The sequence below is a fragment of the Pelophylax lessonae genome (assembly GCF_965119305.1).
Source record: "Pelophylax lessonae genome assembly, chromosome: 12".
NCBI lineage: Eukaryota > Metazoa > Chordata > Amphibia > Anura > Ranidae > Pelophylax > Pelophylax lessonae.
In genome coordinates this window covers 215,048,158-215,072,164 of record NC_138779.1, presented here as the reverse complement: position 1 = coordinate 215,072,164, position 24,007 = coordinate 215,048,158, and the positions used below count along the sequence as shown (strand labels likewise).

Below are 24,007 nucleotides of genomic sequence, written 5' to 3'. Positions count from 1 at the left end.
ATTGCTTATAACAGTGATGCTCACTGTTATAAACAATACTTTTAAAAGCAATACTTCTAACTGTCATGAACAGCTCTCATTCCAGGTACCATGTGATAGCTGCGGGCCAATCACAGCATCATAACAGTAAGCAAGCTGTTATGAATAGAAGCCATTCAGAGTATTGCTTATAACAGTGATGATCACTGTTATAAGCAATACTTTTAACTGTCATGAACAGCTCTCATTCCAGGTACCATGTGATAGCTGTGGGCCAATCACAGCATCATAACAGTAAGCAAGCTGTTATGAATAGAAGCCATTCAGAGTATTGCTTATAACAGTGATGATCACTGTTATAAGCAATACTTTTAACTGTCATGAACAGCTCTCATTCCAGGTACCATGTGATAGCTGTGAGCCAATCACAGCATCCCAACAGTAAGCAAGCTGTTATGAATAGAAGCCATTCAGAATAGTTTTGCTTATATTGTAATCATGCGATTGCTATGATTGATCATATCGATGACGATACTCCGGCCGCTCACAGCGGGCAGGTAATGAGCGATATGCCCGCATCGATGGGCACGCTAGTTCACCTGAGCGCCGAAACGTACCAGTAACCACAGCAGCCAATCGGAGATGATCTGTCTATGATCTGAACCCAGTACAATGAGATCTGATTGGCTGCTTTGGATTGCTGCACCTCTACAGGATAGGGCAGTTTGCAACACAACTGAACCAATAGAAGCAAAATCAACCGAGAAAATGATTCAGCGACAAGGCAGATGTGTTTGCTCATTCATCTTTATTAATTCATAAACTCGAAGACTGGTCTAGATAATAAAACAGCAGATGGAGAATGCTACAGTCTTGCCATGGAAGAAGTCTTTTAGTTGTTGGCGATTTTCTGCAAGAAAGGAGAATATGTAAAATATATAAATATATAAAAAAAACTATATTTGAATATATAAAAAACATATTATATTGCACCTATACAGTGTATGTAATCCAAAGTTTTTTATCTATTTAAATGCTCCTTCCTCCACCTGTCAACTTGGCATGTGACACAAAGCATTGCAGCCTCCTTCAGCTGCATTTTACACTTTAAGTTGGCGGTGGGGGGAAAGGGGCGGTGATGACGCCACCCAGCTGCCTGTGTGAAAAAAGACTTAAAAAACAAAAAAAACAAACATGTTATACTCACCTGCTCTGTGTAATGGTTTTGCACAGAGCCGCCCCGATCCTCTTCATTTTGGGTTCCCCGCCGATGGTCCTGGCTCCTCCCCCACTGCTGAGTGCCCCCCCCCCCCTAATGGTAAGCCTCTTGCTATGAAGGCACTCAAGCAGGCTCACTCCAAAGCCACGCTCTGTGTGTCCATCCACGCATAATTCGGCCACCCCCTAATCTTTCCTCATTGGCTCACTGCCTGTGATTGAAAGCAGTAGAAGCCAATGACTCCTGCTGCTGTGTGAGCCAATGAGAGAAAAAGACCCAAGAGAGCCACTGCTCTCATGCACGTCGCTGGATTAAGATAGGGTTTAGGTTAAGTATGAAGGGGGGGGTGGGGGGCTGGGGGAGGGCTGCACCCAGAATGCATTAAGGAAAAAACCTTGACGCTTTAGAACCAATGGCTTTAGAGCCAATGGCTCCTGCTACTGTGTGAGCCAATGAGGAGAGAGACCCGAGAGAATCACTGCTCTCATGCACATTGCTGGATTAAGATAGGGTTTAGGTAAGTATAAAGGGGGGGGGGGCGGGTTTAGGTAAGTATAAAGGGGGGGGCTGCCCCCAGAATGCATTAAGGAAAAAAACCTTGAGCCTTTAGAACCAATGGCTTTAGAGCCAATGGCTCCTGCTGCTGTGTGAGCCTATGAGGGGAGAGAGAGAGAGACCCTAGCGAGCCACTGCTCTCATGCACATCACTGGATTAATATAGGGTTTAGGTAAGTATAAGGGGGGGGGGCTGGGGGAGGGCTGTACCCAGAATGCATTAAGGGGAAAAAAACCTTGAGCCTTTAGAACCAATGGCTTTAGAGCCAATGACTCCTGCTGCTGTGTGAGCCAATGAAGAGAGAGAGCGACCCAAGACAGCCACTGCTCTCATGCACATCGCTGGATTAAGATAGGGTTTAGGTATGTAGAAGGGGGGGGGCTAAGGGGAGGGCTGCACCCAGAATGCATTAAGGAAAAAACCTTGAGCCTTTAGAACCAATGGCTTTAGAGCCAATGACTCCTGCTGCTGTGTGAGCCAATGAGGAGAGAGAGCGACCCAAGAGAGCCACTGCTCTCATGCACATCGCTGGATTAAGATAGGGCTCAGGTAAGTATAAGGGGGGGGGGGCTGGGGGAGGGCTGCACCCAGAATGCATTAAGGAAAAAAAACCTTGAGCCTTTAGAACCAATGGCTTTAGAGCCAATGACTCCTGCTGCTATGTGAGCCAATGAGGAGAGAGAGCGACCCAAGAGAGCCACTGCTCTCATGCACATCGCTGGATTAAGATAGGGTTTAGGTAAGCATAAGGGGGGGGGGGGGGGCTGGGGGGAGGGCTGCACCCAGAATGCATTAAGGAAAAAACCTTGAGCCTTTAGAACCAATGGCTTTAGAGCCAATGGCTCCTGCTGCTGTGTGAGCCAATGAAGAGAGAGAGACAGACCCAAGCTAGCCACTGCTCTCATGCACATCACTGGATTAAGATGGGGCTCAGGTAAGTATAAGGGGGCTGGGGGTAGGACTGGCCCCAGAGTGCATTAAGGTAAAAAACCTTGAGCCTTTAGAACCAATTTAAAGCATAACTTCACCCCTAAAGGGAAGGTCGACTTTTCTGCCTCCTACCCCCCTGCTCTTCAAATTTTGGACACTTTTTTGGCGAGTGGGTACCCGGTTTTGACAGGTACCCGCTCCCAATTCCTCCTCCAAGCAGAAGTTCAACTCAACCACCCCAATCTCTGACCCGCAGGCTCTTGGGACATGCAAAGGTCACAGGAGGCTGCAGGATCATTCACAGGGCACAGCTATGAAGCTGCAAGTAGTTACAGCCGGCCCCCCATGGTTACTATGGTGGTGCTGGGGAACAGAAGACCAGCGATACAGTATTTGTAGCTGCTTCTAGTTTCTTTGGGGGGACTGAAGAACATCTTTAAGGAATGCTGAGGATGTTCTTTTGTGATCTTTATAGCTTAACAACGTTTATATTTCTCAAGACATCTAAACGGAATGGAGAAACAAGGCTTCCTTCTCACTGCACTGTCATAGATTTGTGTGTATGACCCATTATTAGAGAACAAGACCTTATGGCAGGGATACGCAAACTGTGGCCTTCCAGATGTTGCAGAACTACAAGTCCCATGAGGCATAGCAAGACTCTGACAGCCACAAGCATGACATCCAGAGGCAGAGGCATGATGGGACTTGTAGTTTTGTAACAGCTGGAGGGCCACAGTTTGCTTATCCCTGCCTTATGGTATTGTTTTGTGACAGATATAAAATGCACCAATGAATGCAGCCTTTGAGTGAATAATACATCTTTTCTCTTTTTTCATGCAAGTAGTGGAAGAAGCAGCAGCAGCACAGGTAAGCAATCATTTGAGCTGACTGTTGTCAGTCGGGCTTACATCATTGATCCAGTCGATGTAGGCGGAGACTCTGGTGAAGACGGTTGGCTTCTTCTTGTAGTTGCAGCTGAGGCCGGAGCCGAAGCTGACAACGCCGTGCACTTCGAAGGATCCATCGGCGGCCTGAACGTTCAGGGGTCCACCGGAATCACCCTGCAGAGTACAATGCAATCATTAGATACGGTGATTTAGAAGTAACAATGTTGGGTTTAAAAAGACATCTAAATTATTTTAACCACTTAAAGCGGAGTTCCACCCTCGGAAAGTTTTTTTCACTAAAATACAGTCAGGGCTAATGCATTCCACAATGGACAGCCTCTGAACTGTCCCAGGTCGCACTTACCTTTTAGAAGAAATACTTACCTTGAAAATGTCTTGTCCAGCGCTGCCATCTCAGGTGTGGGCAGCTGAAGCCAGCGCGTCCTCTTCGGCATCCTCTTCTGTGTCCTCTTCATCCCAGAATGCCCTACACCAGCCAGCTTGTCATGTCCAGTGCAGGCACGTCATTCCTGCACAGCTTCTGGGCATGCCCAGAAGCTGTTTAGCAGGGAATGATGCGACTGCACCGGACATGACGTGCGGGGGCCGGTGCAGGCGCATTGACTCCTGGGAGCGATGACGCTCAGCTCCCAGGAATCAATGCAAGCAGGAAGTGACGGCGCGGGCCGCGGCCCCAGAGGGAGGAAGTGGAAGTAAGGTGAGTATATTTTCTTCTAAAACAAGGTAAGTAAAGAAAAAAAAATCGTGATTATCCATTTATTTTTCAGGTGACACAGAGCAAGCAGATGGGGCAAAGTGTCTTTTAAGGGTGAAACTCCACTTTAAGCCCCGGAGGATTTGGCTGCTGAAAGACCAGGGCCTATTTTGCGATTCGGCACTGCGTGAATTTAACAGACAATTGCGCAGTCGTGACACGCCGTACCCAAATGAAATTGACGTCCTTTTTTCCCCACAAACAGAGCTTTCTTTTGGTGGTATTTGATCACCTGTGCAATTTTTACTTTTTGCGCTATATACAAAAAAAGAGCGTCAATTTTGAAAAAATAACAATATTTTCACATTTTTTTATATGAAATTCCCCCTCAAAAAAATTTAAAAATCAAATTTTTTTAACATTTTAGGCCAATTTGTTTTCTGCTACATATTTTTGGTAAAAAAAAAAACCGCAATAAACGTATTTTGATTGGTTTGTGCAAAATTTCATTGCGTCTACAAACTACGGGAAAGATTTATGTCATTTTTATTGTTTTTTTTTCAACTAGTAATGGCGGCGATCTGCGATTTTTTTTGAGGGACTGCGACATTGCGGCGGACAGATCGGACCCTTGACTGACATTTTTGACACTTTTGGGGGTACCAGTGACATTACTACAGTAATCAGTGCTATACACATGCACTGTTACTGTAAAAACTACACTGGCAGGGAAGGGGGTTAACTTTATTAAAGATCAAGGGGTTAAGTGTGTCCCTAGGGGCGCGCTTCTAACTGTAAAGGGGCGTGGCTTTTTATGTAACCACAGAGACATACGATCCTACATAGCTGCTGTTACACCAGGGAGAATGACAGGCGGCTTTGTTTACATCAGCCGTCTGCCTTTCTCAGAGAGTTACAGTAAAGGGGGTGCTGTGTAGAGAACCCTGAAGAATAGGAACAAAGGGGGTGCCAGAAAGGGCCCTGAAGAGTGTTCTGCAGTACAGTATAGCTTATCTTATACAGTTCAATAACTACTTCTTCACTGCTAGTGACAAGGTGAAGCAGCAGCCTTGCCGCACTCAGCAATATCTAGTCGTCCCAGCAATTTGTGCATAGTTGATTCAAGTTGGAGTATCTCACTCATTCCCTTCTCCTATCCAAGTTCTCAATAAAACACAAAAACCAAAGCTCCTAGACTGCTTCCTGACTGAGCCAAAACACTTTGAAAATGCTGAACTGTCATGTTGTTGCTAAGGGTAACCCAGGGTAACCCGTAACCAGCAGCTCCCAAGGGAGTAGTGCTACATTAGTATGATTCAGTAGGATGTTGTGCCACACTATTGGCTCACCCTAATCGATCAGAAATAGTATGAATCTCAAATTTGGTGACCTATATTGAACTAAGCACTAAGGAAGACCATGACTTACATTGCATGCAGAGACAATGCCATCACCGCCAGCGCAGACCATGGTGTCCTTGACCTGAGAGCCCCACCAGTCAGACTTGGAGCAGGTAGTGTGATCCACCACTGGGAGGAGAGCCTGTTGCAGGTTATCAGCGATGGGTCCGCCAGCTGAAACACAAAGCACACAATGATATGTAATCATCTTAAGCTGGGGGGAGAGCTACTGACAGCTGTATGATCAACCAAAATTCAATCTATCAATCCAAGAGGAGCTACTGAATATAGGGGGGGGGGGGTAAGGCCGACAAAGCCATCTCTGTGGAACGTGAAAATTAAAGCCTAACTGCACCCCAATTATTCTAAAAGTGGGGAAGAGATAAAATTCTGCAGTCCAGTGGTAAAGACAAAAACTATCCTGAAACAAGGAATTATTGAAACCGTAAAGAAGGGGGGAGGAAGCAAACGAAGAGAAAGGAAATAGGAGAAAGGAAAGAAAGAATAAATATAGAGGACATGGAGGGAAGGAAAGAATAGGTAATGGAAAGAAACTTTAAGAAAGGAAGGAAAGAATAGAAAGAAGATGGAAGGAAGATAGGAAAAGAAGGAAAGAAAGAATAGAGGGGAAATGGAGGGAAAGAAGAAAATAATAGAAATAGAATAGAAGGAAGGAAGGAGGGGAGAGAAGGGAAAGGAAGGAAGGAGAGGAAGGGAAGGGAAATGGAAGAAAGGAAGGAAAGAATATAAAGGACATGGAGGAAAGCAGTAAAAGAATTGAATGGAAATGGAAGGAAGGAAACAGAGGGAGGGAGGGAGGGAGGGATACGCATTAACAAATTCATAGTGCTTCAGACATTCTGTGCTTCCTGCTCCTAGGAAGGACTTTTAATGGCTGACACGTTCACTTTAAATACCAGAACCATCACTAAGAATTTAAATTCCTATTTAAAGGTAAAGACATTGCTTACTGTACAGACGACCCCATCCAGTCACAAAGCTGTTTGAATCATGTGCCAAGAGGGAACCAGTAGGGGGCAGGCAGGCGGGCTGAATGCTCTCGCTGACTGGGGCGGGCTCGGACAGCTTGATCAGAGCGATGTCATTGCTGAAAGAACACACATACATCAGTCACATGGGTATTGCAGGCTTAAAGCAGTAAATGGGGTCTCCCCTGGCATATGCTTTTTAGATACATGCACAATTTTCTGCCCAGATTCCCTCTCTCTGCGACATATCCTTACTGGACATATGGCCATTTCCCACTGCAAGTACCGGCTCGGCTCTACTCGGCCCTGCTTGGCCCGGTTTGCTTTTCCACTGCTGGTACCGCATGGTACAGTGTTGGAACGGTTCGGTACTGTATGGTTTGCTTTTCCACTAAAGTAGTACTAAAGTTAAGTGGGTGGGATAACAACGATTCTCTGACCAATCAGTGGCTAGTAGTGACTGCATGCAAAGGATTGTGGGATATGGTACCAGTATGGTACCTCTTGGAACCACAATCGAGGGGGTACTGTTTTATGGCACTTTTCCACTGCAAGTACCGGCTCGGCTCTACTCGGCCCTGCTTGGCCCGGTTTGCTTTTCCACTGCTGGTACCGCATGGTACGGTGTTGGAACGGTTCGGTACGGTACGGTCCCGGTATGGTTTGCTTTTCCACTAAAGTAGTACTAAAGTTAAGCGGGTGGGATAACAACAATTCTCTGACCAATCAGTGGCTAGTAGTGACTGCATGCAAAGGATTGTGGGATATGGTACCGGGTATGGTACCTCTTGGAACAACAATCGAGGTGGTACTGTTTTTGAGAGCGGTACCTTTCAGTTCCATGCAGTGGAAAAGCGCCGCCGTACCGTACCGAACCGAACCGTTCCTACACCGTACCATGTGGTACCAGCAGTGGAAAAGCACAAAAGCGAGCAGAATCGTTCAGTTCCATGCAGTGGAAAAGCACCAATAGTGTTGGGTGACATCAATGTCAGTCTAAAATCTGCACTGTACACTGAGTTGCGCAGTCCCGATGTTGCAAATAGTGTTTGGATTACAGTGGGGTTATTACAGGGAGATTTAGTTTATAGGGTTACAGGTAGGCTTAGTGTTAGTGTTAATGGGAAGATTAGTGTTAAGGCCGTAAACCTGTTGCGGGTAACAAATTGCTAACCTCAGGATCACTAAGAAACTTCCTGCCAGTCTCCATAGAATAGGTCTCACTAGAGGGGCCATTGATATGTCACTCCCTCCCTGCCCTGAGGGTGGCAATCTAGACTCTGCAGCCTTTTTGGGCCAGTATAAGTACGACTACCAAAGGTAAGGGGAAGATTCTCCAGCTTGATGTGTCGCTAGCTGCAAAGTCACCAGTCTTACATCAGCCTTAGGGTTACAGGGAGGGTTAGAACTAGAGTTACAGAAAGGTGGAAAGAATTCATGCAAGGGTTAGTAGGAAGATTGGTGTTTGGATTAAAGGAAGGGATATAGTGTAAGGGTTACATGAAGGTTAGTGTTGGGGTTAGATGGAAGGTTAATATTAGGACTATAGGGATGGTTAGTGTTAAGGGCCACAGGATTAGCTGGGACTGAAGACCAGGAACATTAACATCTAGTCTTAACTTACACCAGGGAAGAAAAATGTAAATGCAACCACAGATCGTGTATTCCAAAGTCATGTCATACTCACCGGATTAAAAAAGAGCTCCATTTTTCATGGACAATGATCTTCTCAGTGGAAATGGCAACAGAACCTTCTTCATCTGCAGTCTGCAGGCTGTGTTTGCCCAGATAAACCCTGTATGTCCTTGAGGAGCTGGACAAAACACAAGTGAAACTGGATAAGTGCTTTGGAGGTGAATCTGTGCTGTGCAGGTCACCCAACCTAGGACATTCCCTGTTTAAACTTTTATATCTTGGTATAATTCTGTGTCCAAAGTTTCCCTAGACTGAGGTGTTACATGGACAACAATAAACATAAAATAACGCTCTCCTTAATAACCTGCATTCACTGGCATTTGAGTTTGCCGATAGCTGCCCTTCCCATGACATGCCGTAAACAATATGATGCTGCTCCATGTTGGCTTGCTATCTTGATCCCCCACACCTCTCGCCTGGGTGCAAGTCTACCTCGTCACTCTGAACACTGTGAATAAGCATAAATCTGGGTGGCTGCAGTCCAAATAAGTCCATATTTATTGTTGTAGAAAAAGTAACATGATACAGCAACCGAGCACGGTGGGGAATGAGAAAAAGTCAACGCGTTTCACACTGCTCTTGAGCTTAATTAGTAGAGTCGTAATTAAGAGCTAGAACAGTGCGAAATGTCTGGAGTTTTTCTCATGCCCCACAATGCTTGGTTGCCGTATTATATTGCTTTTTATACAACAAACTTGGACTTTATTTGGAGTGCAGTCTCCCGGATTTTTTTGTTTATTCCATGACATGCCATTAAAATAAAATGAGCGCAGTGTTTTTCAAAAGCAGTGAGCCAACCAGTGCATGGGTCGCCTAATTGCCACTGACACAAGGAAGCGAGGAAGCAATTTTACCTTGCATAGCAGCTCTATATTAATTGTTGTTTTTTCTAATAAAGAAAACCAGTTAAAAGGAAATGTGTCACATGTAAAAATAAAAAAAAAGGGTTTACATGAGTTTTTGGGAACAATATTTAAATTTCAGCATCTGAAAGTCACCTGATACAGTGGGCAGCGGTCAGGACCCAGTTTTCAGAGATCAGGGTGCCTCCACAGGTGTGTCCCCAGGCTCCACTGGATCCCTGGTACTGCAGGGAGATCTAACAGAGACAAGGAAGATTGAATTAATTAAAATTATGAAGCATCTTACAGGTCATACTGGTACTGATATGCAAAGATGATTCGAGATGATGGAATATTCGGTAGGACTTTTTTTTTTAGGCAATTTCAGGAATGTATGTCGATAATGCTCTGTGTTATTTTTCACAGCAGTGAAGTCCCCTCAATTTTTTTTTCTTTTTACAGAATTGCTTTTGCTGAACCAGAGCATGGCCCTTTAAGTGTTAAGCCATGAAAGCAAATTGTGAATTAGCCTGTGGAGCATGGGTATTTAAAAGAATGCCATAGGTGCTTTCTTTGGTAGAACTGTGTGTGCAGAGAGCACTGTGTCTGCAAACAGCTTTGTGACACAACAGGAGAAAATTGGAACTTAGGGTGACTGTTGACCCCATTACAGCCCCTTAAAGGACATCAGGGGAACAGTAAAAAGTCAAAAGGTTATACTGGCAAACTTGCTTTTTGTGCCTGGGTTTTTTTTTTTTTTACAGAATATCAAGGCTTTTGCTGAACCAGAGCATGGCCCTTTAAGTGTTGCTCGATTTAAGTAAATTATTAATTAGCCTGTGGAGCATGGGAATCTAAGAGAACGCCATAGGTGCTTTCTTTGGTAGAACTGTGTGTGCAGAGAGCACTGGCTCTGCAAACAGCTTTTTGATACAACAGGGGAAAATTGTAACTTAGGGTGACTGTTCACCCTATTACAGTCCCTTAAAGGACATCAGGGAAACAAGTAGCAAACCTACTTGATGTGCCTGGTTATACAATAGAGATCTTTTAAAAGTGTACTTTTTTTTATAAATTCTTTATTTGGAATATCAAACTCTCGCATGTGCGCAAAATGATACAATGTCTGTTAAGACACTGTTTGACAATCCAGCATCTAGGAGGGAGACATGGCAAAATGTAGTATTGAGAGAAAATAACATACAATGCTAAATCATCGAAAAAGTTGGGAGAATGAGTGAGTGAAATCCACCCATATATAAACAAAAGAAAATGTAATCTTTTCAGGAACATGCTGGTATTGAAATTTTTGGGGGTGACTTATGACCCCATTACAGCCCCTTAAAAGGACATCAGGGGAACAGTAGAAAGTCAAAGGTCATACTGGCACACTTTCTTGCGTGGTTATACTATAGGAAAATTTCAAAACATGTACAAATGATTTAATGTATACACACACACAAAACTGCACACAAAAAAAAATTGCACTGATCAAACATCCATGGTCCTGTTTTTTTAAAAGAATAATCTGGGGTACTAGAAAGTAGTTAGCTGTTGTTATCATCATTGGCATTCATCAGTAATAAGATATTAAATCTCTTGCAATATTTTCCTAATCTCCCTGCACATCATCATTTCACTGTACAGTTGATGGTAGACATTTCCATACATTGTTCTTACCTGGCTCTAAACAAACTAAAAATTTCCAATGTGTCCAATCATTTATCCGTGAACTATTCTCCGATCTGATATTTAGATATGCATGTAAGAGGATCGGCCATATTTAGTTATCATTTTTGTATGCATACTTTACACTTAAAGTGCAATGGCCAATCAGCTATCTGTATTTATCAGTCTTAAGTGACTTGCACAAAACAATATTTAAATTCCTAGAACAATATGTCCAATTAAGTTGAAATGTATCTCCCTGTCTCTCTCAGTTAATTCAGAAATTGCTGCATTTAACTTTTTTATAAGCATCTGAAAAATGTTTTCGTCTGAGCTCCTCCCATTTTCTCTAAAGGTCTATCTTCCACGGCCTTACACAAAAGGCTAAGGAGTTTAGCAAAGAGTTAAAAAGGATATGTTTCATGACAGAACTTAGCTGAAAGTTAATTTGTAGCTTATTGAAATGTACTTCATTGAGCATACCTGCCATGGCCAACTGTGTGGTCTTACATCTTCACCATTGACTACCCTGGCAACGCTGGGGGGTACAGCTGGCCTGCCACAGCTGTAGGCTACAAGGAAAAACAAAATATCATTTACCAATTCCTTTATTCACTTTTTTAAATTCAAAAAATAACCAAAAAGAATTTCCGTAAGTGTATGATTTCTTCCTAAATTAAACAACTCTAGCAACATGAACTATTTTTAACCCTCATGCTGCTATTGGGTTGCCACCTCATCCCTTTAAAACCAAATGCATATTAATTACACACATTCTGTGGCTAATTTAATGCAGATAAGGCACTAAGTGAGTTTAACCACTTTTTGACCGGAAGTGTTAGTGTTGGTCCTGCCAGAAATCCTGTGAGCTGATAACTTCCTATGCTTGATTGTTAGCAGTTTCATTGTTCCCAGCTTTCTCGGTGGACTACAGAATCCCCTCTTTGATGTTGCAAGCTGTAAACACTCATCATAGGAGTGCTTCCTTTTGAGTGGTGGATTTAAAGCGGAGTTCAGCCTTGATTGAAAAAAATTAAAAGTCAGTAGCTACAAATACTGTAGCTGCTGACTTTTAACCTCTTCAGCCCAGGAAGGTTTTCCCCCCTTAATGACCAGGCCATTTTTTGCGATACGGCACTGTATTACTTTAACTGACAATTGCGCGGTCGTGCGACGCTGTACCCAAATAAAATGTATGTCCTTTTTTTCCCACAAATATAGCTTTCTTTTGGTGGTATTTGATCAAGTCTACGATTTTTATTTTTTGCGCTATAAACAAAAAAAGAGTGACAATTCTGAAAAAAAAAAAAACCGAATATTTTTTACTTTCTGCTATATAACATTGCCAATAAACAAAATTTAAAAATTGAATTTTTTTTTACATTTTAGGCCAATTTGTATTCTTCTACATATTTTTGGTTAAAAAAACCACAATAAGCATATATCGATGGTTTGCGCAAAAGTTATCATGTCTACAAACTAGGGGAAACATTTTTTTTTGCGGGACTGCGACATTGCGTTGGACAGATCGGACACCTAACTGACATTTTTTACACTTTTGGGGGTACCAGTGACATTAATACAGTAATCAGTGCTCAAAATATGCACTGTTACTTTACTAATGACACTGGCAGGGAAGGGGTTAACCCCAGGGGCGATCAAAGAGTTAAATGTGTCCCTAGGTGGTGCTTTCCAACTGTGGGGGGGGATGGGCTTGCTGCATGAACACAGAGACCTGTGTTCCTAAATAAGAGGAACACAGGATCACTGTGCTCATAACTAACAGAACAGCGGTCTGCCGTGTTTACAATGGCAGACTGCCGATCTGTCTCCACGGGGAGCGACCCCGGTTCCCCGCGGCAATTCCAGCCACCGGACCCTCTGATTGACCCCCCCCTAGCCAAGCGGCGTGTGTGCGTGCCCCCCACTAGCAGTATCGCGAAACGAAGCACAGTTACGTTGTTTCGCGGGACAGAGCCAACTTGTTTTCTCAACAAAATAAAGCAAGGAGACATGGACGGATGGGGGAGTTTGCACTGAATATTAAAAATGAATTAAATAGCATTTTCAGCTTGTGGTACTCAGATACAGTTTAGCTCTGCTTTAATACTGTAGTATATTGTATATACAGGTGACCAAGCTTCTCGCATTTCTGGCTGCTGTGGACTTTTTCACATCATGGCTCTTTTTGCGTTATTTTATTAACCGAAGCCCAGTGTGGTGGCAGTTGATGAAAAACCAAATACTTGTTTTTAAAGGTCATCAGCTGAAGCAGATTGTCAATATGACCAGAATTATAAAAGCATAGCGGATTTAAGATGACCCATCTATTGGTGAACCTATCACCAAAATGTAGCTAATTGGTGATCCCACAATCAAGATTTAGTCAATTAGTACTCCCACTGCCAAGACTTAGCCAATTGGTAATCCCACTGCCAAGATTTAGCCAGTTGGTAATCCCGCCACCAAGATTTAGCCAATTGGTAATCCCACCACAAAGATTTATCCAATTGGTAATCCCATCACCAAGATTTAGTCAATTGGTTATCCTACCATCAAGATTTAGCCAATTGGTAATCCCATCACCAAGATTTAGCCAAATGGTTATTCCACCATCAAGATTAAGTCAATTAGTACTCCCACTGCCAAGATTTAGCCATTTGGTAATCCCGCCACCAAGATTTAGCCAATTGGTAATCCCACCACAAAGATTTATCCAATTGGTAATCCCATCACCAAGATTTAGCCAATAGGTTATCCCACCATCAAGATTTAGCCAATTGGTAATCCCATCACCAAGATTTAGTCAATTGGTTATCCTACCATCAAGATTTAGCCAATTGGTAATCCCACTGCCAAGATTTAACCAATTGGTAATCCCACCATCGAGACTTACTCAATTGGTAATCCCACTGCCAAGCTTTGGTCAATTGGTAATTCCATTGTCAAGGTTTAGCCAGTTGGTAATCCCAACATCAAAATTTGGACAACTGGCAATCCCACAATCAAGTCTTAGCCAATTGGTAAACCCACTGTCAAAACTAGCCAATTGGTAATCCCATAGCCAAAATTGACAGGTTCTGCCTAGCTAAACCTATTCCTTAGGATCGAAATTCAAATGTGTCTTACTTTATTAGCAACTAGTAGGGACGTGTTATACAAAAGATTTCCCAAAGAAACACAAAGACAACTCTTTAGCTTACCGTAGCCAAGGCAGATTGCGAGCACCACGAACTTGAACATTGTGATTGTGACCTGTAGAATGACTCGATCATGTCTAACGCCTTATATATACACAAACTGGCTAATTTTTTGGACTACCTACCACGCAGGTACGATAATGGCAGCCAAAGGAACAGTCCAGATTTCTGGCCAGGATACAGCCTAGGGGCCATTATTCATTGAAAAGATAAGATTATAAAGCTAATAAGTTAAAGCAGGTGCATGAATTCTGAGATATTCACAGGAGCCGACACCCCTATCTATAGTACAACTGAGGTGAACCAGAGGGCCCATTTACACAAAAGGCTTCTCAATAGTTGATGCTGAAGGTTACATTTTATTTGATAGAGAATTGTAAATTGGAGTTCCAGCTAAAATTTTTCTTTCAGTTTGTATATAGCAGGAGTCTCCAAACTACGGCCCTCCAGTTGTTCAGAAACTACAATTCCCATCATGCTTAGTCATGTCTGTGAATGTCAGAGTTTTACAATGCCTCATGGGACGTGTAGTTCGGCAACAGCTAGAGGGCCGTAGTTTGGAGATCCCTGGTATAGAGTGAGGAAGGGAATGCGTGAATTTAAAATTGAAGCCCCACATCATAATATTGTATCCAAGTCCAAATATCTCCCTCTCATCCCGTCTAGTGGTTGGTTATTACATTGTTCCCTATCAGCTGGCTCTGTAAAACTAAGTGATCCATTTATTAGTATTTTTAAAAAAATGTTTACTTTTTTTATCATTACTATTTTAAATGTATGAACTGTTGTATTTTATTTTCATAAACCAATTATTTTATCTTCAGCAGTTATACCAGTATTTATTATAGGATGACTTTCATAAACCCTAAAATGCCATCCACATTTTATATACTATACAGTATATATATATATATATATATATATATATATATATATATATATACTGTATATATTAAAACCTTGGATTTCAAGCATAATTCTTTCCGGAAACATGCAATCCAAAGCACTCGTATATCAAAGCGAATTTCCCCATAAGAAATAATGGAAACTCAAATGATTCATTTCACAATCATTTATTCATAAATGCTTCAGTTTATAGTCCATATAAAAAGATTATAGAAATGTGATAGGTTGTGTAACCATAAAAGGTCCATCCACAAATGGCTCCTCCACAAGGGGATTGGAAGCAAAATCGGGTAGGCGCTACAGTGTATAAAAGAGAAGAGAGGCGACTCGAAGTGCAGCAATATGGTTACATCTAATTATGGTTCAACAGTTAGCAACTCACATGGTTGATGCACATCTAACAATGCAGGCATCCAGGGTAAAGCTGGCCACATGGACCATCCTCCTCACCGCCGTAAGTTTGCAGTCGTGAAAGGGAAGACTACCCTGCAGTAGAGCGATCTGAAAGCGAGGCTTGAAGCACTCGTGGAAGGGATAATGTCGAGGGCGGTGAGGAGGATGTTCTATGTCAGGGGTGGGGAACCTTTTTTCTGCCAAGGGCCATTTGGGTATTTATGAAATCATTCGAGGGCCGTACAAAATTATCAACTTAAAAATGTGCCTGTTATATTTGGTCAAACATTTAATTAACTCACCCCTAATGTGATGGCTGCAACTGCTTCTCTTTGGTGAGGTGTGTGATGTTAGCTGGTATTGATGATGTTGCTACTCGCAACTCTTTTTCCAGGTTTGCGTCGGTCAGTCTGGAGCGCAGTCGACTTTGTGGTGGTAAGTTTTGAAAAGAACTGCTGGCGGGTAATGCTGGTGGGTATAGCTGGCTGGTACTGCTGGTGGGTACAGCTGGCTGGTACTGCTGTGGGTACTGCTGGCTCAGGCTGGTACTGCTGGCTTGTACTGTGCTGTGGGTACTGATGGCGGGTACTGCTGGCTCAGGCTGGTACTGCTGTGGGTATTGCTGATTCAGGCTGGTACTGTGCTGTAGATACTGCCTTGGGTACTGCTGGCTCAGGCTGGTACTGCTGGCTGGTACTGTGCTGTGGGTACTGTGCCTGGTACGGCTGGCTAGTACTGCTGGCTGGTACTGCTGGCTCAGGCTGGTACTGCTGTGGGTACTGCTGGCTGGTACTGTGCTGTAGGTACTGCTGGCTGGTACTGTTGTGGGTACTGCTGACTCTGGTTGGTACTGCTGTGGGTACTACTGGCTCTGGCTGGTACTGCTGGGGGTACTGCTGGCTCTGGCTGGTACTGCTGTGGGTACTGTTGGCTCTGGCTTATACTGCTGTGGGTACTGCTGGCTCTGGCTTATACTGCTGCAAGTACTGCTGGCTCTGGCTTATACTGCTGCAAGTACTGCTGGCTCTGGCTGGTACTGCTGGTTCTGGCTGGTACTGCTGTGTGTGCTGCTGGCGGGAAATGCTGGCTAGCAGCGGTGCCGCGCTGGAGGAAGAGGCGATGTCTCCTGTATTGGTCACAGGCGGAGTGCATTTGATATCACTCCGCCTGTGACTCACTCAGACTGTCAGAACGGAGCCGGAACTATACAGGAAGCATTGGCTCCATTCTGACAGATCAGCTGAGAGACAGACTCAGCTGCATGGGGGGCCGGACCAAATGACTTTGAGGGCCGCATACGGCCCCCGGGACGTAGGTTCCCCACCCCTGGTCTATGTGAACAGCTTTACCCCGGATGCCGGCATACTTAGATGTGCCTGTTTTAACAATCAACCATGTGAGTTGCTAAATGTTGGACCTTCATTAAATGTAACCATATTGCTACACTTACAGTAGAGGCTCCTCTCTTCTCTTTTATATTCAGTTGTGAATTGATGCTACTTGCATATCAAGACATCGCTTGTTTATCAACTCAAGATTTACAAAAAGATTTTGCTTGTCTTGCAAAACACTCTAAAACCAAGGTTTTACTGTATATATATATATATATATATATATATATATATATATATATATACACACACATACAGTATCTCACAAAAGTGAGTACACCCCTTACATGTTTGTAAATATTTTATTCTATCTTTTCATGTGACAACACTGAAGAAATGACACTTTGCTACAATGTAAAGTAGTGAGTGTACAGCTTGTATAACAGTGTAAATTTGCTGTCCCCTCAAAATAACTCAACACACAGCCATTAATGTCTAAACCTCTGGCAACAAAAGTGAGTACACCCCCTAAGTGATAATGTCCAAATTGGGCCCAATTAGCCATTTTCCCTCCCTGGTGTCATATGACTTGTTAGTGTTACAAAGTCTCAGGTGTGAATGGGGAGCAGGTGTGTTAAATTTGGTGTTATTTGGTGGTCACTGGAAGTTCAACATAGCACCTCATGGCAAAGAACTCTCTGAGGATTTGAAAAAAAAAAAAGAATTGTTGCTCTACATAAAGATGGCCTAGGCTATTAAGAAGATTGCCAAGACCCTGAAACTGAGCTGCATTACTGTGGCCAAGACCATACAACGGTTTAACAGGACAGTTTCCACTCAGAACAGGCCTCACCATGGTTGACCAAAGAAGTTGAGTGCACATGTTCAGCTTCAGATCCAGAGGTTGTCTTTGGGAAATAGACGTATGAGTGCTGCCAGCATTGCTGTAGAGGTTGAAGGAGTTGGGGGGGGGGGGGGGGGGGTCAGCCTGTCAGTGCTCAGACCATACGCCTCACACTGCATGAAATTGGTCTGCATGGCTGTCATTCCAGAAGGAATCCTCTTCGAAAGATGATGCACAAGAAAGACCACAAACCGTTTGTTGACAAGCAGACTAAGAACATGGATTACTGAAACCATGGTATTTGGTCCATATGGTGTCAAGTATGTGTGGCGGCAACCAGGTGAGAAGTACAAGGACAAGTGTGTCGGGACTGGGGAGCTTCAGTTCATTGAGGGAACCATGAATGCCAATATGTACTGTGACATACTGAAGCAGAGCATGATCCCCTCCCTTCGGAGACTGGGCCCCAGGGCAGTATTCCAACATAACGACCCCAAACACCTCCAAGATGACCACTGCCTTGCTAAAGAAGCTGAGGGTAAAGGTGAAGGACTGACCAAGCATGTCTCCAGACCTAAACCCTTTTGGGCATCTGTGGGGTCTCCTCAAACAGAAGGTGGAAGAGCACAAGGTCTCTAACATCCACCAGCTCTGTGATGTCATCCTGGAGGAGTGGAAAAGGACTCCAGTGACAACCTGTGAAGCTCTGGTGAACTCCATGCCCAAGAGGGTTAAGACAGTGCTGGAAAAAAATGGAGGCACACAAAATATTGACACTTTGGGCCCAATTTGGACATTTCCATTTGTACTCACTTTGGTTGCCAGAGGTTTAGACATTAATGGCTGTGTGTTGAGTTATTTTGAGGGGACAGCAAATTTACACTGTTATACAAGCTGTACACTCACTACTTTACATTGTAGCAAAGTGTCATTTCTTCAGTGTTGTCACATGAATTTACCATTTATCTACCATTTGGGGCCCCATTCACACCAGATGCAGAGGGATGCATTTTTGACCACATTACAACTGCATAGACAGTCCAAAATCCAGGTTGTCCTATGGGCATAGTTCACACTATTGCATAGTTGGCAACAAATTTTAGGGACACTTTTTTTTTTCTGTAGGCGGATTATTAGTTTAATTAGGGGCAGGGTATTTATTTATAGGCTTGGTCTAGCGGGTGCAAAAAAAATTGGCGTAGTATAAATTACGCTAAATATTGGACGTGGCTTAAGGGGGTGTGGTTAAATAGAGCCAGAGATGACTAATAGCAGAGAATGTGGTAATACAGGTGCATCTCATAAAATTAGAATATCATCAAAAAGTTAATTTATTTCAGTGACTCAATTCAAAAAGTGAAATTCATATTTTATATAGGTGCGTTACACACAAGGGTGATAGATTTCAAGCACTTCTTTCTTTTAATTTTGATGATTATGGCTTACAGCTAGTGACACCCCAAAATTCAGTATCGCAGAAAATTTGAATATTACATAAAACCAATTAAAAAAAAAAAGATTTTTAATACAGAAATGTTGGCTTACTGAAAAGTCTGTCCATGTACAGTATAGTATGCACTCAATACTTGGTTGGGGCTTCTTTTGCATGAATTACTACATCAATGCGGTGTGGCATGGAGGCGATCAGCCTGTGGCACTGCTGAGGTGTTATGGAAGCCCAGGTTGCTTTTATAGTGTCTTTAAGCTCATCTACAATTGTTGGGTCTGGTGTCTATCATCTTCCTCTTGACAATACAACACAGATTCTATACGGGATTTAGGTCAGGCGAGTTTTCTGGCCAAACGGACTGTAAAAATTTGCCATTTATTTGGAAACAGAGTTCCCAGAGTCTGGAGGAAGAGAGGAGAGGCACAGAATCCAAGTTGCATGAGGTCCAGTGTGAAGTTTCCACAGTCAGTGATGATTTGGGGAGCCGTGTCATCTGCTGGTGTTGGTCCACTGTGTTTTATCAAGTCCAAAGTCAGCACAGCCCTCTAGCAGGAAATTAGGGAGCACTTCATGCTTCCCTCTGCTGGTCAGCTTTATAGAGATGCGGATTTCATTTTCCAGGAGGATTTGGCACCGCCCACACTGCCAAAACTACCAATACCTGGTCACATGATCATGGTATCACTGTGCTTGATTGGCCAGTAAACTCACCTGACCTAAACCCCATAGAGAATCTGTGGGGTATTGCCAACAGAAAGATGAGACGGGGGAGGGATGCAAAAATTGGGGGTGGGTGGAGAAGAGTTGGGGGTTGGAGGGGTGAGCAGAGTTGTGGGGGAATGGAGAAAAGGGGGGTTTTGCAGAATTGGGGGTTGGGGGGTAAGCAGAGTTGGGGTGGATGGAGAAGAGGAGGGCTAAATAGGGTTGGTGAAGGGGGTGGGGGGGAGTTATGAGCAGAGCTGGGCTGTTTCAGCTGCTGAGAGGGAAGACACTGGGACAGGATGATGGGGGACAGGCACACAAAAGTTGCTGCATAGGACAGTTAGCAGACAGCTTTCTATAGGACTCACCGCAGCTGTAGCTGTGTCTCTTCCCTGTTCACCACCGCGCTGCCCTTCTTTTCGATAAGCCGAGTGGAAGAGGGTGGTCCTGCAGCTTCATGAGGCACAGCAGACACCCAGCCCCTCCACAGCCGATCACAACAAATACAAGCTGAGCCGGGACAAGACTACATATTGAAAGTTGTGTGACAGAGGGACCACATGGGATCCCTACAGCTACACCATTGGTGTGCTCCACACCCCCATAGCGACCCCCTGTGACAAAGACTATTTTTCGGGATATTGCTCAAGACAGGCTCAGACTGTGATATCGTTCTGTTTTTCGTGAATGTCCCGGGCAAATGGGGACTGTTGGCAACTATGCTATTGCAGTGCAGTAAAAAAAGTACAGCAAACTGCATTTTTCTGCACTGCAAATGCACAAAATGCATGTAAATGCACAAAAATGTGGTGCAAAGCACAAAACCCCAAAGAAGAAAGAAGACGGAAGTGATCTCACAGGAAATGCAAGTTTAGGAAAAATGCATCGCAAATGTGCATAATAAATGCTCGTCAAATGCAAATAAAAAGGCACAGTAAATGCGCAGTTTCTGGTGTAAATTAAGATGAATACATGCAATTAGAAATGTCCTATAAATGCATGCCTGTGTGAATGAGGCCTAACCCGGTTAGGCAAGTACTGTAATTCAAAGAAAAAAATAATGCTGGTAAGGTTTCATCAGTAACTACCGTGTCCTTATTTACAACAAATGACTCAATGCAAATCTAGAATTAGAAGCTGTATACACAGAGGTGACATTGGAATAAACATCTTACTATGGCTTGTGTGTGTTTTTCTTGGCCGAGGAAAATACTTTGGAGGGTGTCAAGGCCACAGTAACAAATGTTCATGTATTGTGGAGCAGGTGGCTCTGTTCTCAGTACATTCTACCCCACGCCAAGAGATAACTTAATTTTTTAGTCTTTTTTTTCTTGAATAATCTTTTATATACATAGATATTAGACTTTTGTTTTTCTGAGGAATTTGAAAAAAAAAATAAAAAAAAAAAAAATACTAAAAAGGCACCCTTTCTCAACCTTTTCAACACAGAGGAAACCTTAAAATAACTTTCCAATCTCAGGGAACTCCTGCTAAAAATACACACACAACTACCAAAAGTATTGGGACGCCTGCCTTTACACACACATGAACTTAAATGGCATCCCCAGTCTTCGTCTGTAGGGTTATTGAGTTGGCCCACCCTTTGCAGCTATAACAGCTTCAACTCTTCTGGGAAGGCTGTGCACAAGGTTTAGGAGTGTCTATGGAAATGTTTAACCATTCTTCTAGAAGCGCATTTGCGAGGTCAGGCGCGAGAAGGGGTGGCTCGCAGTCTCCGCTCTAGTTCATCCCAAAAGTGTTCTATCAGGTTGAGGTCAGGACCAGTCAAGTTCTTCCACCTCAAACTCGCTCTGTGGCCCTGGGAGTGCCAATACCCACAGTAGGTAAACGTGGTGCAGTAACTAATGGTGGTGTCACGTTCAGGATCCGGGCCAAGGTCATACACAGACGGTCAGTGAAATGAGAGGTGACAGGAGCCAATGCCAGGGTCATACACAGTGGATCAGAAGAGTGAAGATGGTACTGTAGTCAGGAGCCAAGTCAGAGTCATGCACAGTTATGTCACAATCAGGGGTCAAGCAGAGAAGAAAATCCAACGGCAAGCCGAGTTGGTAACAAAGTTAGGATCTTCTAGATTGTAAGCTCTAACGAGCAGGGCCCTCTAGTTCCTCCTGTTTTGAATTGTATTGTCTTCCCTCACATTGTAAAGCGCTGCGCAAACTGTTGGCGCCATATAAACCCTGTATAATAATTAACAGGTTGATACAAGGAAACAAGGGTCACAAACAAACTGAAGATCATAGAGCAACCATCTGTCACTGCTATAGGGTGGTCCAGATGCTATGAAAGGAAAAGCAGTGACAGATGGTTGCTGTATGATCTTCAGCTTATCTGTGACCCTTGCTTCCTTGTATGGTGTTGGCCCACCCTTTGCAGCTATAACAGCTTCAACTCTTCCGAGAAGGCTGTCCACAAGGTTTAGGAGTGTGTCTATGGGAATGCTTGACCATTCTTACAAAAGCGCATTTGTGAGGTCAGGCACTGATGTTGGACGAAAAGGCATGGCTTGCAGTCATCCCATGGGTGATCTATCGGGCTGAAGTCAGGACTCTGTGCAGGCCAGTCAAGTTCCTCCACCCCAAACTCGCTCATCCATGTCTTTATGGACCTTTACCTGCAAACCAGCATGCCCAAGCAGGGAACTGATGGGAAGGCAAATTACAAGCACAATAAACTTCCGCTTTAAAAAAATATTTTATTCTTTAATTAAAATTTAAGAAAAAATGTACAAAACAGTTCAGCTTTTCCATGATGATTGAAAAGTGCTTATGGTGAAGGAACTCAATATTTGCCCAGGGAGAGGCTTTACCAAGGATGGAAAAGGCTGACCCAATCTGAAGGTGTCCTTACAACGTGAGAAGTGACACAGCTGTTGGTGTGGTCAGGTCTCATGATAAGTAAGACTGTAGAAAGGAAGGACGACATTAATCCATACACATCATTGATAAAGTTCTTTGATACAAATAGCAAAGAAAAGAAAAAAAAAAATCTGAAAAAAGGTGCACGACTCCTTATCATTCCCCCCCCCCCCCCCCAAAAAAAAAAAAAAAAGGAAAGGAAATAAGGCTGCTTGCATTCTTCTTTCCAAAAATGCATTTTGTACTATCCAATAATTTGTCAGCTGCGTCCAATACCAAAAGTTAGCCTTGTGTACTGAAATACTAAAAACATTATGGCACCAGTTGTACAGGAGCTCATAGGAGTGTGTCAGTTAAAGGATAAGTTCACCTTTTATTTAAAAAAAAAAAAAAAGAAATGCATATCTTTTTTTCCAGGTAAAAAAGTAAATATAAAATGTATTATTTTTTTTTTTTTTTTTTTTTAACACTGGAGCCTGTAAAGCATTGCTGATCATGGGTGCAATGCCAGGATCTTGCAGACTCTCAGTAGCATGTCTCTCTGTACCTCCGATATGGGCAGGCAGTTACTGAATTTCAGGAAGAATCAATAAACTATGAGCATGCTCACCAGCGCCCTTTCAGTCCATTGAGAACTACAAGCTGTAGGCCGTGGTGACCGATGGCACTTGTAGTTCATTCATTCACAGAACTCTAAATGAGGTGGCCATGTAGAGTTTTTAATCACTTCAAGACCCAGTCTTTTCTAGCACTTTTTGTTTGCAGGTAACAATCAGTATTTTTTGCTAGAAAATTTCTTAGAACCTCCAAACATATATATATATATATATATATATATATATATATACATACATACACATATATATATATATATATGACCTAGTTGCTTTGGGTCCATTATGGATCGATATGCTTTTAACAATTTCAGTTTTTGTGAGTATATGTCTTCTCATTTCATTTTAATAAACTCCATTTGGGTAATGCACAAGGTCGGTACACCCCTCTTTGTGTTCTTTATACAGTAAACCGGAAGTAATGTCAGGTCATTGCTTCCAGGTTACCACAGCCAAAAGCCGATCCATTCTTTGTTCGGCTCTCTAATCCAGTGGTCCTCAACCCTGGCCTACAGGGCCCACTAACAGGCCAGATTTGCAAGATAACTGAAATACATCCCAGGTGATATGATTTGCTGCTCAGTGATTGCAGTACTCTAGTCTGCATCTCCCCAAGGTAATACTTAAAATCTGGCCTGTTAGTGGGCCCTGAGGACCAGAGTTGAGGACCACTGCTCTAATCAACCAGTGGAAATAGCGCCAGCTGGTGAACGGGACTCCCAGTCAGATGGGAAAAGCCACAAAAGGTGGAGGGGGGCAGTTCCCTTTCACTTCTTGTAAAAGCAATCCAGGGGCTAGTTAGCCA

General features: G+C 43.3%; 1 protein-coding gene across 2 annotated transcripts; it reads right to left on the bottom strand.

Annotated features, from left to right (window-relative positions):
• Positions 1-770: 770 nt before the first annotated feature.
• On the bottom strand, positions 771-14,155 carry LOC309568037 (chymotrypsin-C-like; the record flags this gene model as incomplete). 2 transcript variants are annotated; one of them, XM_082273616.1, is made up of 8 exons in its annotated part: positions 14,087-14,155; positions 11,367-11,455; positions 9,372-9,472; positions 8,366-8,491; positions 6,661-6,797; positions 5,718-5,863; positions 3,596-3,748; positions 771-889 (listed from the first exon to the last, which is right to left on the bottom strand). In XM_082273616.1, exons 1-8 carry the CDS (start codon positions 14,124-14,126, stop codon positions 872-874), a joined length of 810 nt encoding a protein of 269 aa, XP_082129742.1. In that variant the 5' UTR covers positions 14,127-14,155. The 2 variants fall into 2 exon arrangements, with proteins under 2 accessions (XP_082129742.1, XP_082129741.1); XM_082273615.1 differs by lacking the exon at positions 771-889 and having other exon boundaries at positions 3,563-3,748.
• Between the last annotated feature and the right edge of the window lie 9,852 nt (positions 14,156-24,007).